The sequence below is a fragment of the Danio rerio genome, chromosome 8, assembly GCF_049306965.1.
Source record: "Danio rerio strain Tuebingen ecotype United States chromosome 8, GRCz12tu, whole genome shotgun sequence".
In the NCBI taxonomy this organism is placed as follows: domain Eukaryota; kingdom Metazoa; phylum Chordata; class Actinopteri; order Cypriniformes; family Danionidae; genus Danio; species Danio rerio.
The window spans coordinates 15,031,109-15,048,259 of NC_133183.1; the positions used below are offsets into that span (position 1 = coordinate 15,031,109).

The 17,151-nt window shown below is 41.8% G+C and overlaps 1 protein-coding gene across 4 annotated transcripts in view; it reads right to left on the bottom strand.

Annotated features, from left to right (window-relative positions):
• kcnn1b (potassium intermediate/small conductance calcium-activated channel, subfamily N, member 1b) overlaps window positions 1–17,151 on the bottom strand; it is a 100,100-nt gene that overhangs the window by 33,582 nt on the left and 49,367 nt on the right. For all 4 annotated transcript variants that reach the window (XM_005166885.6, XM_068223006.2, XM_073909749.1 and 1 more), the window contains one exon: window positions 13,013–13,431. In XM_005166885.6, coding sequence (XP_005166942.1) covers window positions 13,013–13,431 — 419 coding nt within the window. The remainder of the gene's footprint in view (window positions 1–13,012; window positions 13,432–17,151) is intronic.

The window sequence follows — 17,151 nt, forward strand, 5'->3', positions numbered from 1 at the left end:
GAAATTTAAAAAACATAAATTTCTCTCTAAAATTTGAGCACTGTTAACTTTGTTCTTAAATACCGCTGATTGCCCTAGTGTTCACACATGGTGGTAATCGGTCTACCACACTTCACCGCTCTTCACCAAGTGCAAACACAAATAAACAGACACTGGAGCGTTTCAAAGCTGCAAACACAATGGCAGTCAGTGGTATTTAAGAACACCATTATTTCACTTATACTTTGGAGCTGAGGGATTGAGATGCAGTATGTAGACTACATGACTGACTAATAGTGGTGTGCAACAAGGCATGGCCTAAAGAGAAAGGTAAAAGTGAAATAATAGATTTTTTCCTTATAATTTTAACAGATTTTTATTTTACTTTAAACTATTGAAAAGTAACAGTTCAGAGTAAAAGGTGTTAAATGCTAAGTCTTTTTTGTTTGTTTGTTTGTTATTATTATATTGTTGAGGGCTAAGAGATTAATGTAAGTTCAGTAAAAAAAAATCACAAGCGGACGTATGGTCACCCTAGTTTTGTGACAGTTCGCTATGTAATAAGCAGGATAACGTACATGCAGCTGATTGTTTTCATAAAATAAAGGAATAAAGCCCCGCAATCTTACAAAACAGCTGTTAATAAGCCTTTCAGGATTTTTTTTTTCTGTGGGAACAATCGACTGGATGTACATTATCCCTCACAAAAATATAGCATGACTTCTTCCTCATTCTATGATATAAAGCCACGTCTGGTCACAAGAAGAAGATATTTCAGTCACACTTTAATGTACAATTCACACTTTTAACAAATCATTACTAAGAATTTGAGCTCAATAAACTACTAATTAGCTACTTAATAGTTAGTAAGGCAGTAGTTTGGTTTAGGTATTGGGTAGGATTAGGGAGGTAAAATAAAATCATTCCTTATATGTGCTAATAAACAGTTAATATGTTATTAATAAGCTAGCAGTAAATGGTGTGAATTGTTACTCAAACTAGAGTGTTGTCATTATTTCTAACACCCTGAATTACTGAGGTTAAATTTAGAAGTAGAGGTAAAACTATGTGTGTAAATCTCTTTGTTTGTAAACAGGCTCTTACATGTTGACATATCTAATTGCAAACATGCTTTTTTAGTAAATTTATTCACAGTGCACACCCATTGTAGGTTTGTTGGAGAAAATGTTAACAGGTATATCGCAAATGAAACAATATCGTCCATCCCTGATTTATAGGCGTTTATAGATGGAAGCAAATTTGGAAGAGGACAGAATTTGGGATTTCCAGGATGCCAGCGATTTGCAGTTTTGCGAGAACAGCTCATTGAGAGAGAAAGAGAGAAAGAGAGAGAGAGAGAGAGAGAGAGAGAGAGAGAGAGAGAGAGAGAGAGAGAGAGAGAGAGAGAGAGAGGTGAGCAGAAGCTAAGAGCCAGGGCATTTTTTTTTTTCCTTGCGGATCACAGACTCACTTTGGACCCCTGTCCAGCAGCAGCCGTGTGGGAAAAACATAGAACAAAACCATCAACAATGAGAAACACACATTCACACATCCGCGTCACCTGATTAATCACATTTATAGCACAGGAAACACCAGCAGCATTTGATGGAGAAAATACACAGTAATCATTCACTCGAGAAAAAAAAAAAAAAAATCAGTCATTTACTAATAATACTCAAGATTTTCTGAACCCATACAATTTCTTCTCCTGTGGAAATACTTCCTGGACATTCTTTACCATATAATGAAAGTATCTTAGTTTGGCAAGTCAAAACAGCATGATAAAAGTATCATAAAAGTAATCCAAAATAAACCTGTAATCCATAGTTGAATGCCATTTTCCAGTGCTTCTAAAGTCATATCATAGATTTGACATGATTTTCCTTAGTACACAATATAAACAATCAAATTAATGGGTCTAGGTTTTATCTGTTTATCACGAAGAGAATCGTGTAAATAGTGAGAAAATGAAAATAGTGCATAATGTACTATAATAATGCATATTATTGTGAATTTTAATTCATTAATTAATCAGAAAATAGAAATTATTCATGATGATTCTATGTAAAAACATTACTTTTTTATTATCTAAAATATTTAAAAAAAAGAAATATTATAATTTTACAATATTGAATATAATAATATTGTACAATATTTCATAGAGTGAAGGTGCTATGTAATATTCTATGTAAAAAATTGATCAAATGACATGGGATTGTGTGTTTTAATTAATCTATTCTTTATATTATGGTTATATGTCATTATTTCATTATAACTGTTATATAATTCATAAATGCAGTCACAAAGCAAAAAAATAAATTCATGTTTTTACATTTCTTTATTTTATTAAATATAATACAAAAATTATTGTATGACTTTAAAAAAGGCTGACTTGCATATCTTAATTAATTAGTTATATTTTATAAATCATTTTCAGTATTAATCATAACAAAACTATTAAAATAAACACACATCAAATGTGTTTTCATTCCTATAATTTGATTTAGTATCAACTGTTTGAATAACTCTAAAACTTGAGTAAACAATTTTATTTCATTTATAAACATATTAATGCCTGGAAATATCTCCGTTACATTAATTATTGTTTGACATGGGGAATCACATAAAGAACTCTTTTGACAAAAAGAATGTCATACAGAAGAAAGTTATTTAGTTTTTTTGAACAACATAAGGAATGAGTTTTTATTGTGTGTGTGTGTGTGTGTGTGTGTGTGTGTGTGTGTGTGTGTGTGTGTGTGTGTGTGTGTGTGTGTGTGTGTGTGTGTGTGTGTGTGTGTGTGCGTGTGTAATTTTAATTTAACGCAAGACATTGCAGGTGAATAGGGTTTACAGTTGATCATACTTCCCTAATTGCAACTGCATGCAGTTTGTTGTATTACAAGTTTTTTAAAACATTGCGTTTGAATATACAAATGGGGTATTATTTTATTAAATATGCACTAAATTTCATTTATTGCTGCCATAAAAATCTGTTCACTTGAAAGAGTCAGGTTTAAATATTGAAAAAAGATTTATTAGTCGATTTAAAGTTATTTAAAGTTTTTAAAGGGGAGGTTTTGGGATTACTTCAGGTTTCAGAAAATTATGACGAAAATAGCCAGGAAACTTTTAGCAGAATAAAATGTTGTATATAATCAGCTGAACTTACACTGTAAAAAAAATAAATAAATAAATAATATATATATATATTCACAATATATATATATATATATATATATATATATATATATATATATATATATATATATATATATATATATATATATATAATATTCACATATATAATCACAAAATACAGAAAACAGATAATATACAAAAAAATAAAATAAATATATATATATATATATATATATATATATATATATATATATATATATATTTTTTTTTATTATTATTATTTTTTTTTTTGTATATTAGCTGTTTTCTGTATTTTGTGATTCATGTTTTAATCCTGTAATTTTTTCCTGTTTATTATGCTTTCAAATTGCATTATGGGACATTTATCTTACTTCCAACAACTTTTAACCTTTAAATGTTCGAACAACTAATTTTAATTAACATTTTTAATAAAGTGACATTTTGTCTGGGCTGTTGTAGTATATTACATTATAAAAACCTTGTAATAAACTGACTTATTTCTCTCTATATTATTTCTTATACATTACATTATATTATTTCAAAATACTAAAATATCAACAAAAGTCACTTTGTTAAACTGTAGAGGTGAATTTTTATATTTCAATTTTTTTTATTAGGTTTTTACATGGAATTTTAACCATATCAGTAATTTTCCTTCCACATTCCTTCCATGTTAATGTTAACACTACCCCACATGATTACTTCCCTCCCTCAACAACCTCTAACTTCCCATTGAGAAAGAAAAGGTAATAAAATAATAATAATAAAAAGGTAAATAAAAAAATGAAACATAAACATAAATGAAAAATGAAAATAAATAATAAATATGTATTCATGTATTATTGCTCAGCTAAAGAATCAAGAGAGTTTGTCAGCAGGAACCCTAAAAAGGGGCGCCACACCTTGTCAAAGGTCTTTAAAGAACCAGTAAGTGAGTCTATTTTTTTTCAAATTTAATGCAAGTAAACACTTCTTTTATCCATGCATTAAAAGAGGGTGGAGAGATGTGTTTCCACTATAAAAAGATGAAACGTCTCACTATTAAAGTAGTAAAAGCTAAAGCCTTTTGGACCATTACTGAAAGCTTAGCATCTACCGCCGATTCAAAAATGGCCAGAAGTGGATTTCCAGATCTATGTCGAATGCATCTTTCAGAGTTTTAAATATTTTAGTCCTTTTAATCAAATAGTTTAGGGCATTCCCTCAACATGTGGACGAGATCCGCTGGTGACTGTTTGCACCTATTACATGCATCGCTGACAGAGGTGTATATTTTAGCAAGTCTAGCATTAGTCTAGTAAATCCTATGTAGAATCTTACATCGTATAAGCCTATGTCTTGCAGATATAGAAGAGGTATGTGTGAGCTCAAGAATATGCTCCCAGTGTTCATCAGAGAACTCAAAACCTAAGTTCTCTTCCCAAGCACCTCTGGCTTGATTTGCAGACCTTGGATTAATATTGTGATTCAAGTTATAAATTGTAGAAATGTTTTGAGCGTGGTTCAAGCTTTAAAGGGTCACGAAACACTAAAATACATTTTTTTAAGCTGTTGACAGTCATATATGTGTCCCATGCTGCTACAAACACTTTTAGCACACATATATTACACAAAAAGGGAAAATTAGTTGTTTTTGCATTATTTTGAGCAAATCCGGTCTTTTATTTTGAAACAAATTTTTGAAGCTGCGTCACGGCGATTAGATGCATGTATTTCAGTGTGTAGACTGGAAGTCTGTTCCTGAGAGTACTTGTGACGTCTCTGAGTGTGCTTCATTCATTCATGAGAAAGACTTGGTTCAAACCAATCAGCTCACTCTATTGTACATGAGGTTCAGCTTCATTAATATGCATGATAGCTTTGAAGACTGTTTTACCTGAAACAGTGTTCAGACAGCAGAGAGACGACATGTTGTGTTGCCAAAAAAAGTGGGAGAAGAAGAATTGTTTGAAGATACGGGTCGTCAGTGTTGTGTTATTAAATGTGCTAAAACGTTCGAGGTTACAGAAGTAACCCTTCGTTCCCCGAGGAGGGGAACGGAAGTGCCATGAATGGGAGGATTCGGATCAGAAGCCGCTTATCTGGAGAGTATTGAACGGGCCAATGAATGAAATTAATTGGCAGCGTAAGCTTGCGCAGGTGTGCGACATCTGCAATCATCTCAGCATATAAGCACACCTGAAGCCAGCAGACGCCATCCTTTTAAGCTGAAGAGACTTTCAAACAGCTAAGGGACAGTCATTATGGCGACGGAATATGGCACTTCCGTTCCCCTCCTCGGGGAACGAAGGGTTACTTCTGTAACCTCGAACGTTCCCCTTCGGTTGGGGAACTTCAGTGCCATGAATGGGAGAATATGGAAAGCGCCATAATGACTGCACCTTACCAACACCCCCGATGAGGAGATAGTCAAGCAAGCGTGACGCACCCACATCATGGGGGGCGCGGTCCTCCAACGTGTCCCTGGCCCTAATTTATCCTACTTCAACAGAAGTTTTACGGATTTAGATATATTTTTTGGGAAGTCGTGAGCATCTAGATAATTCTAGGAAATACGACAGTACGTTGGGAAGCGTGCAATCCCGATAGGGAGGACGCTGCGGAGGCCATCCGTTACCCAAGGGGGGGATAGATGGCAGAATTACCTATGGACTAGCCCTAAAAGGGGGAGTACGCATAGCAAAGAGTGGTTAGCGGAGAGGGAAGACACGGGTCCGCCCAGGGGGGGGACTTAACCGTGGCGGAATAAGCATATGGGATCGCCTAGTGGGGATCACGCATAGCAGGCACCTATACCCAAAACGCGGGCTGACCAGCGGGCAGACCTACAACGTAGTGGACCAGCAAGTGACTCCTCCGCTGAGTCAGTGCTGGGGGCCACGGAGGAATCTGCAGGGCTCACCTGACGGGGAACTTTACTGACAGATAAAAAAGGCGCACGTACCTCCGTGTTAGGGAGAATGGCGCAGCAAGCGTGTTTCAACACCCTACCGAGTTGTCTCCTCAATCACCAAAGGGTTACCTAATACCCTTGAGGAAACCGGCTCCACTCGCAGATTGTAAAACCTTGCAAATGTGTTGGGTGTCGCCCAGCCCGCAGCTCTACAGATGTCTGTTAGAGAGGCGCCGCGTGCACGCGCCCAAGAGGATGCAACGCTCCGAGTGGAGTGTGCACGTACTCCCGGGGGACACGGCTGACCTCGACTCGAATAAGCGAGTGAAATGGCATCCACAATCCAGTGGGATAATCTTTGTTTCGATACGGCACTTCCCTGCTGCCGACCGCCATAACAGACAAAGAGCTGCTCAGATGATCTAAAATTCTGAGTACGGTCCACATAAATGCGCAGAGCGCGAACTGGACAAAGTAAAGAAAGGGCTGGGTCTGCCTCCTCCGGGGGCAGCGCTTGCAGGTTCACTATCTGATCTCTAAAGGGGGTGGTAGGAACCTTGGGCACATAACCGGGGCGGGGTCTCAGGATAACGTGAGAGTAATCCGGCCCGAATTCCAGGCACGAGTCACTGACCGAAAATGCCTCCAGGTCCCCGACCCTCTTGATGGAGGCCAACGCAACCAGCAGAGCTGTCTTCAGGGACAGAAATCTTAGAGATACTGATTCGAGTGGCTCAAAGGGATCGGATCGCAGACTCGTGAGAACGAGGGCGAGATCCCAAGAGGGCATGAGAGGGGGGCGAGATGGATTAATTCGCCTAGCACCCCTAAGGAACTGGATGACCAGGTTATGCTTTCCCACGGTGCCGCCAGCTACCGCGCTATGATAAGCGGAGATGGCGGCCACGTAAACCTTGAGAGTGGAGGGCGACAGCCTGCTGTCCAACTTCTCTTGAAGGAAAGAGAGCACAACACTAATCTGGCAATTTCGGGGGTCTTCTCTGCGAGAGACGCACCATTCAGTGAATAGACTCCACTTCAGGGCGTAGGCGCGCCTCGTGGAGGGGGCTCTAGCCTGAGTGATGGTATTAACCACCGCAGTCGGTAGGTTACCTAAGTCTTCCTCGCGTCTAGGGACCACACGTGGAGGTTCCAAAGATCGGGGCGAGGGTGCCAGATGGTGCCCTGTCCCTGAGAGAGTAGGTCCTCTCTCAAAGGGATCCGCCAGGGGAGGGCCGTCGCGAGGAGTGAGAGCTCTGATATCCAGGTCCGGTTGGGCCAAAGGGGCGCAACTAGCAGAACCTGTTCCTCGTCCTCCCTGACCTTGCACAGAAACTGCGCGAGCAGGCTCACTGGGGGAAACGCATACTTGCGCATGCCCCGAGGCCAGCTGTGGGCCAGTGCATCCGTGCCGAGAGAGCCCTCGGTCAGGGAAAAAAACAACTGGCAGTGAGCGTTCTCGGGGGAAGCAAACAGATCGATCTGGGCCTCCCCGAATCGCGCCCATATCAGCTGAACAGACTCGGGGTGGAGTCTCCATTCTCCAGGGCGTAACAGCTGTCGTGAGAGCGCATCGGCTGCACGATTGAGCGTGCCTGGGACGTGAATGGCGCGCAGCGATTTCAGCCGCGGGTGACTCCAGAGGAGCAGACGGCGGGCGAGCTGAGACATGCGGCGAGAGCGCATACCCCCCATGCGGTTGATATACGCCGCCGCCGCCGTACTGTCCGTCCTGACCAGCACGTGTTGCTGCTCCAGCACCGGTAAAAAGCGGTGGAGAGCGAGGAACACTGCCAACAGCTCTAGGCGATTGATATGCCAATGCAGCTGGGCACCCTTCCAGAGGCCCGCAGCCGCATGCCCGCGACACACGGCCCCCCAACCCGTGTTGGAAGCGTCTGTTGAAACAACAACATGGCTGGACGCCTGTCCTAGAGGCACACCGGCCTGTAGGAACGAGGGGTCGTTCCAAGGGCTGAGGGCGCGGCGACACAGCGCAGTAACCGAGACCCGGTGTGTGCCCGCGTGCCATGCGCGTCTGGGGACCCGATCGTGAAGCCAGTGCTGAAGTGGTCTCATATGGAGCAACCCGAGCGGCGTGACGGCGGCTGCGGATGCCATATGCCCCAGGAGCCTCTGAAAGAACTTCAGTGGGACCACTAGTTTGCTGTCGAGCTCCCTCAGACAGTTCAGCAACAGGCGAGCGCGTTCCTCGGAGAGGTGCGCTACCATGGTGATCGAGTCCAGCTCCATCCCGAGAAAAGAAATCCTCTGCACGGGGGCGAGTTTGCTCTTTTCTCGGTTGACCTGAAGCCCCAGTAGGCGGAGATGCCGAAGCACCTCGTCCCTGTGCATAATCAATTGCTCCCGCGAGTGGGCTAAAATCAGCCAGTCGTCGAGATAATTGAGTATGCGAATGCCCGCGAGCCGAAGGGGCGCTAGGGCACCCTCCGCGAGTTTGGTGAAGACCCGCGGAGACAGAGAGAGCCCGAAGGGGAGGACCTTGTACTGCCACGCTCGACCCTCGAACGCAAACCGCAGAAATTGGCGGTGGCGTGGAAGAATGGAGACATGGAAATACGCGTCCTTCAGGTCTATGGCTGCAAACCAATCCCGAGGACGAACGCATTGGAGAATGCGCCTCTGCGTGAGCATTCTGAACAGCAGCTTGTGCAGACAGCGGTTCAAAACGCGCAGATCTAGGATTGGCCGTGACCCACCGCTCTTTTTGGGTACGATGAAGTATGGGCTGTAAAACCCACTCTCCATCTCGGCTGGAGGAACCGGCTCGATTGCACCCTTCGCCAGGAGGGCAGCAATCTCCTCTCGCAAGACAGGGGCGGACAGGGGGTTGACCCTGGAGAAATACACGCCCGTAAACTTGGGGGGCCGTTTCGCGAACTGAATCGCGTAACCGAGTCTGATTGTGCGTATGAGCCACCGCGAGGGGCTGGCCCGCGCTAACCAGGCAGGCAGAGCCCTCGCTAATGGAGTCATCGCTACAATCGCTGACGTACCAGCGGTGGGGCAGCGCGGAGTGGGTGTGCTGATCCGGGAAGCACGAGGGTCCCGCGGAAAAGCTGGAGGAGAGCGATTCGCTCTGGCTCCGCACCCTGACTCCGGAGAGGGGGCTGGAGGGCTGAGGGAAGGGAGACCGTCCCCCCAGCGCTCGTGAGCCACTGGCGAAGCACGTAGAGTCTGCGAGCCGGAAGGCAGCGCGTCCCGGACTGGCAGAACTCGTGCAGTCACATCCGGGGAAGGGGAAAAGTGCTCTTTTACTGATGTTTTGGTGGCACTGAAAAGTACCGTTGTAATCGGGGCCCCGCCCACCAGCGGGGAAAGAGCAAGTTTCCTCTTCTCCGGATGGCCTGTCTCAGGGACGCTTCGCGGTCCGTTTACCGGACTTAACGGCGCCCTGGGCAGGAGGGGCTGCCTGCTTTCGAGGTGAACGCCGCGCCCGCTTGGCCGGAGGCGCAGGCGGGGGCGGGGCAGCACTCGTTGGCGGGCGCCCTCGGCGAGGAACAGCGGAGGTGGATGGCTCGGCGGGCGGAGCGGGCTTACGGCCACGCCGATAGATGACATTGCCCATCGCATCCGACTGCTCTTTCACCGCCTTGAATTCCTGGGTGAATTCACCGACGGTGTCGCCGAACAGGCCAGCCTGGGATATGGGCGAATCAAGAAAGCGAACTTTGTCAACGTCGCGCATATCGGCCAGGTTTAGCCAGAGGTGGCGTTCCTGAACCACAAGTGTGGACATCGTCCTCCCCAGCGCACACGCGGCGGACTTAGTAGTCCGAAGAGCATAGTCGGTCGCGGTGCGCAGCTCATGTAATAAGCTTGGGTTGGACCCGCCCTCGTGCAGCTCGGCCAGCGCCTGCGCTTGGTAGCGCTGGTAGGTGGCCATCGCGTGCAAAGCAGAAGCAGCCTGGCCCGCAGCCTTATAAGCTCTGGCTCCGAGGGAGGCAGACAACCTACAGGCTTTGGACGGGAGGCGGGGCAAACCCCGCCACGTAGAGGCGCCGCGCGGACAAAGATTGACCGCGATAGCGCGCTCCACTGACGGGATCGCCTCATACCCCCTGGCAGCTCCGCCGTCAAGGGCGGTGAGGGCGGAGGCACTCGCAGCACGGGCAGAGAAAGGTGCCCTCCAGGACTGCGTGAGCTTACTGTGCACTTCCGGGAAGAAGGGGACGAGAGGCTTCGAAGGCTTCGCCTTCTGGTCCTCTACGTAGCACCCATCTAGTCGGTCCGGCCGCGGAGCTGGGGGATAAACCATCTCCAACCCCACGGCCGAAGCAGCCCGGGAAAGCACGGCTAACATGTCCGCTTCAGGATCCGATTTGACAGCGCTCACCTGCCCGGAGGGGGCGAGCGGGTCCGGATCTTCGTCAGACAGTGAAAGCCCACCCTCCGATGCCGCGGAGGACATCTGATCTCCGGTGTCAGCGAGTGTGAGAGCTACCATCTGGTTAGACGGATCACTCTCACCACCCGAAGCTTGGATGGAGCGCCGTGAGGAGCGAGAGGTCCGCGAGCCCGTGGGCGGCGGATTAGCTCCCGCTGAAACCCTCAGATCTGCCCGAGCGCCCGCTGCTTTTTTAGAACAGGAGGCAACTGGGGTGGCTCGCTCTCTTGCGAAAGTTAGCCGCGATCTTAGCTGTGCAACGGTCATGGCATCGCAATGACGACATGAACCGCCCGCGAGCACCGCATTAACATGCTGGACCCCCAAACATGCAATGCAGTGATCGTGTCCATCATCCGGAGACAGGAAACCCCCGCATCCAGAAACGCACAGTCGGAGCGCCATCCTGAAAAGGACGTGCTGCACGACTGTGTTGCTCTTTTAGGAAAGTTGCAACTATACGCACCGCTCTGGAGGACCGGACCCAAAGAACCGCAGGCAAGGGAGTAACCCAGCTCGACCGTCTGCCACCGCGAAGACCCACTCTGGACCGGGAGACACACTCATTCGCTCTGAAGTGCTGATCAGCAAGAGGAACCCTCATCGACTCACTCAGAAAGGATCTGAAGCGAAAAGGATGGCGTCTGCTGGCTTCAGGTGTGCTTATATGCTGAGATGATTGCAGATGTCGCACACCTGCGCAAGCTTACGCTGCCAATTAATTTCATTCATTGGCCCGTTCAATACTCTCCAGATAAGCGGCTTCTGATCCGAATCCTCCCATTCATGGCACTGAAGTTCCCCAACCGAAGGGGAACTAAGGTTTTGTTTTCATTTTCCCACTATGAAAGCGCAGCTGGACTCACGTGTGGATTACAGTGCACGCGACACGCGGCAGAAATACATTTGTACGGAACATTTTTTACTCGAGAGCTTTTCGCATCTGGAAATGGTGAAATCTGGATTTGCTGCTTGTCTCCTTTTAATAAAGATGTGGCTCCAGTTGGTGTTGATTGTCTTGTCTCTACAGATGTGGTAAGTGACCGATCAGTGGTTTTTTATTGTTTATTCAGACGCAAAGTTAGTTCATATCGTCAGCAGTACTCTTTCAGTGTTTAAAGACAGACCTTAGTTAAACTGATTTCTAAGTTACTTCGTTTACAGTACGTTAAAGTCACTACAATATTATAGACTGAAAGATCCGCTATAAATGCTGCTCTCCGAGTGTTAACATATAAACACCACAATCAAACTATTACCGACCGCTGTGTTAAATTTTCAACGTATTTTGTGACAGGATAGTCTACACACACACGGCTTTCTGACCTACCTACTACCTACCTAACTACCAACCGATAAATACAGAGGTTTTTTTCTCTTATACGATGTGCAATGTCAAACATTCCACTGTCAGTAAACACAGTCACTGTCTTTCTCCCCTGTGTGTGTGTTTGTTTTGCCTCGGTGAAATGCCCAAATGGAAACTACCATTTTTATTCAAATCCTTCCCTCTTTCCCTCCCCCGACACTCCCACCTAAACCGAGCTAGAAACACCCACTTTCCTGACTTTTTCCAAACTAGAGGAGTGAAAACACCCTGCTGAAACAGGGGGGGTTTCATGGCCCTTTAACAAGTCATCTAGTGGAGATTCAGGAGGTCTATTTGGAAAATGAGGGAATAGTTTTTGCACAAAGTGCCTGTCTTAAAAAATGTTTTTAAATAAATAAATAAATAAATAAATAAATAAATAAATAAATAAATAAATAAATATATAAATAATAAATAATAAATAAATAAATAAATAAATAAATAAATAAATAAATAAATAAATAAATAAATAAATAAATAAATAAGTGTGAAATAGGTAGGTCAAATGTTTTAGAAAGGTTATTAAAGGATGAGAAAACACCACTCTCGTAGAGGCCACAAATTGTTTTTATGCCCTTATCAAACCACATTCTGAAAGCTGCATAAGTATTAGATGGTGCAAAACAGTGGTTTTTAAATATTGGAGAAAGAATGAAAGACCTATGTAAACCTGTGTGTTTCCTAAATTGAATCCATATCTTAACTAATTGGGACACTACTACATTTGAGCTGAGCTTTGCAGGTTGGAGTTGAATTTTTAACACCAAAAGTCAACAAAGCAGAGACTAAGGTCCCATAATGCAAGTCACAACAGCAAATAAACTTAAAAATAAAATAAAAACTCTTGTCAATCACAAAATACGGCACCTTGTAATTTTTTTACAGTGTATGTATGAACAGATTCCTCTATGAAAACCTTTAGAATGTAGATATAAATAAAATTTTAATGCTTGGTTTATTTAAGTGCTGCTGAAGTGATTAAAGAAAAGCAACTTTATGAAAACCTCCTTTAAAAATATCCATAATAAAAAAATCTGCAGACACTAATTAATAAAGTGTGGCAAAAGAATCAAGTGTGTTTTTTGACTATTTCTTTCAATCAACTAATAAAAACTCCAAAGCAACAGGTGCACTTAAATACAGCATCTTGCCTCAATCCTCATTGTACAATTAGTTTTTATGCTGAAATCCCTGTTTTCCTCACCTCTCGCAGACATGCACAGTCCAGGCGGCGATGATCCATGACGAGATGCTGAAGACCAGCAGGACGGTGCCTGGGCAGATGGTCATGAGGGTCTTCATGACGAAGCGCGTGTTGAAGTTGATCTTATTGAGGGCTCCGATGCTGCGCGACGAGGCGTCTGTAAAGAGTTTACTGTGCAGGAGCATTACACGGCCGATCAGGTAGAGGCGCAGGAACATGGGGATAGACAGGATGATGTCCACGTCTGCGTCTGCCACCGACGGCGTGTAGGTGAAGGCCAGGCGGGCCGTCCATGTGAACACATACTGGCCTGGGATGGGGTGGATGGCGCACACCAGCAGCTCCAGGACTATGAAGAGGATCCGCTCGTACGTCATGGCAATCCGCCAGTCGTCTGCGCCATTGTCCACCATAAAGAGCTGGACATCACACAACAGACAGGACAATCAGTAAGGAATATGAGGATCTGTTAACAAAAAAAACCCACCTATATATAGTTGAGGTCAGAACTGTTAGCCCTCCTGAATAATTAGCCCCCTGTGTATTTTTTTCTCAATTTCTGTTTAACAGAAAAAAGTTTTTTCAACACATTTCTGAACATAAAAATTTTAATAAATAATTTCTAATAACAATAATATTTTACACTAGTATTCAGCTTAAAGTGACATTTAAAGGCTTAACTAGGTCAAGTTGGGTTTATTAGGCACGCCTTTGTATAACAATAGTTTGTTCTGTAGACAATCATAAAAAAATATTGCTTATGGGGGCTAATAATATTGACCTTATTAGACCTTAAAATGGTTTTAAAAAATGTTTTATTTCATTTTAGCCGAAATAAAACAAATAATACTTTCTCTAGTAGAAACAATATTATAGGAAACACTGTGAAAATGTCCTTGCTCTATTAAACAGCATTTGCAAAATAAAAAAAATAATAATAATAAAATTATATATATCTATAATAGATATACTTATAGGGCTAATCCTTTAGGGCTACTCATTTTGACTTCAACAGTATATGTTTTGCCATGTAAATATATGGTATATAATTACTTTTAATATTTAACATTTAGATTTCTTTGTTAACCAGACACTTTTATTTAAAGTTATGTGCAGAATACAGCAAAGCAATTTATCATAAAGAGTTAAATACTATGATAAGCGCTAATAATGAAAGTTTCACTTTCTAGACAGCAAAATCCAAGATGAAATAAACAGGTATTAAACTGATTTAAATACTCATTTAACATATAATTTTCAGTTAATTTACTGTAAAAGAATTTCAGATATTTTTATCTGATGCATACAGTTAAAGGGAAATTCATTAGCCCTCCCGTGAAATTGTTATTCTTTTTAAAAATTTTCCCAAATGATATTTAAAGGTGCAGTATTAGGTTTTGCATTCCTGGATTAAAACAAACGCAAGCCAGCCAAACTGAGGACCACCAGGAGTGAGTCTGACTATCGAGCCTAAAGGCTGATTTAAATTGTGTTCTATATAAAAGCAACAGCACGCTATAGAAGGAATATTTTTATATTAAAAGGAGTTTTTGTTCTAACCAACTCCTTGAATTGATATATTAGAAATGGCTTTCATTTCTTGCAGCTAAACAACAGAAAACCAACACATATCAGTGATTCAGCATGTACATTTAATAATGTTAGAGGTTTAATATATATTAATTGGATTATAAACATTACCATTTTGTGAGTGAGTGCGTATACTGTGCTATTGAATGGCTTATTTTAAATTTCTGTCATCTTTCGTTTGGTGCAAACAGCCTTAATTGCTTATCACTGCAAAACTCGTCATGTAGAATGTTGTTAGGACACACACGGGGTACAGTGTAACCTGCTCACCTAATGTTTACATTTGTACTAATTACTTTTTTTTTTTTTTTGCTAATTAATAAGCCCCTCATGTGGAACTCTAAATCTGAGTCTCATTTCAGAGTCTGCTACTGTCCACCGAAGGTCACATTTCAGTCACAGACGCATGCTTTAAAAGCCTTCTTGACTTGAAAAAATGAAATATGCGGTTTTCCACCAAGGCAACCCGAGGTGCTGCAATATAATTGGCTAAACTGGCAGTGGGCGGGTTAAAAGAACCAAAACAAAGACAGCCGGTCTGGTCTTTGATGGATATTTTCAAAGCAGAATATCTGACTTCAGCGTTGTTTTTCAGAATAAACAAGACTGTTTACTTTGCATGTTTCTTAAATATCTGCAAACATATTATGGTATTTTCATGCACAAGAGTCAAAAACTTCCATACAGCAGCTTTAACAGAGCAAGGAAATTTTTCCAGTATTTCCAAAAATAAATTTTTCTTTCAGTTTGGCTGGAATAAAAGCATTTTTTAATCCTTTACAAATATTTTTAAGGTCAATATTAATTTTTAGCCCCCTTAAGATTTATTTTTTTCAGATTGGCTACAGAACAAAGCACTGTTGTCAAATGACTTGCCTAATTAACCTTATTTGCCTAGTTAAAGCAGGCTAATTTGCCTTATTACTAATGTATGAATACAAATATCTTGCAAAATAATTAGTAGGATATTATGTACCGTTATCCTGTCAAGGACAAAAGCAATTAGTTATTAGAAATTAGTTAAACCTTTTGTTTAAAAATGTGTTGCAAAAAACTTTTCTCCATTAATCAGCACTTATTCAAATTGAAATAATTTAAATTTCACAGGAGGGTCTATCTATGTATCTATTAAATAGAAATTAAGTCTCTGGAAGACATATTAACTATTAACTATGACTTAGCTTCAATAAATTCTTAAATTACATGTGGACATGTTCTCCCTGTGTTCGTGTGGGTTTCCTCGAGGTCTACTGGTTTCCCCCACAGTCCAAAAACAAGCGCTTTAAGTGAATTGGGTAAACAAAATTGGCCATAGTTTGTGAGAGTGTGTGTGAATGAGTGTGTATGGGTGTTGGAAACATATGTTGGAATAGTTGGTGGTTCATTCCACTGTGGCGACCCCTGATAAATAAGAGACTAAGCCGAAAGAAAATGAATGAATGAGTAATAGTAAGACAGTTGATGCAATAGCTAAGTTTATATGTTACTTATAAGAACTAATAAACAGCCAACACATGTAAGCCAGAAGGCAACTAGTCAAAAGAAAAATTGAGCCTCATATATTCTCTGAGGTTTCAGTATTTTCATTATGACGTGGACCTTTTACGTTTTTGTAATGTACACAACCTGCAATCAGGAGAAAAGGTTTTTAATTGTTCATCTGTTCAGTAATGTGACCGCCAGCTGATGCTCCAAGTCATGAAATAATGCTTACAAACCAACTGATTGACAGGCTTGTATTAAATTATGTCTCCTATTAGCCATAAGCCCCACTTGTAATACCATCATTAATCAAAATCAGCGTCTTCTCTGTAAAGAGCTTTTAATGGATAGGTAGAACAGTACAGACTCTGAATGCAGATCTCAGGAAATATAATAGCTAGAGTGAGTTTTCCTTCTGCCAATACTATTAGGCAAGACACTGCAGGCAAAAACAGGTTTTTCATGCACCTGTCAATTGTCAGATTTTTGGCTTTTTTCCTTTCTTAAAGTGTTCTTCAATTTGTGAAGAACATTTCCTAAATGATGTTTAACAGAGCAAGGACATTTTCACAGTATGTCTGATAATATTTTTTCTTCAAGAGAAAGTCTCATTTGTTTTATTTTAGCTAGAATAAAAGCCGTTTTAAATTTTTTTAGAAACATATTAAGGTCAAAATAATTAGTCCCTTTAAGCTATATTTCTTTTCAATAGTCTACAGAATAAACCATCGTTACACAATAACATGTCTAATTACCCTATCTTGCCTAGTTAACCTAATTAACCTAGTTAAACCTTTAAATGTAACTTTAAGCTGTATAGAAGTGTCTTGAAAAATATCTAGCCAAATATTAAATAAAATAAATTTATTTAAGTAGAAATATTTAAATAAAATAAAATAAAACAGTTATTAGAAATTAGTTATTAAAACTATTATGTTTAGAAATGTGTTGGAAAAATCTTCTCTCCGTTAAACAGAAACTAGGGGAAAAATAAACGAGGCTAACAATTCAGGGGGGCTAATAATTCTGACTTCAACCGTATATTCATTCACAATGTGCTTAAATAT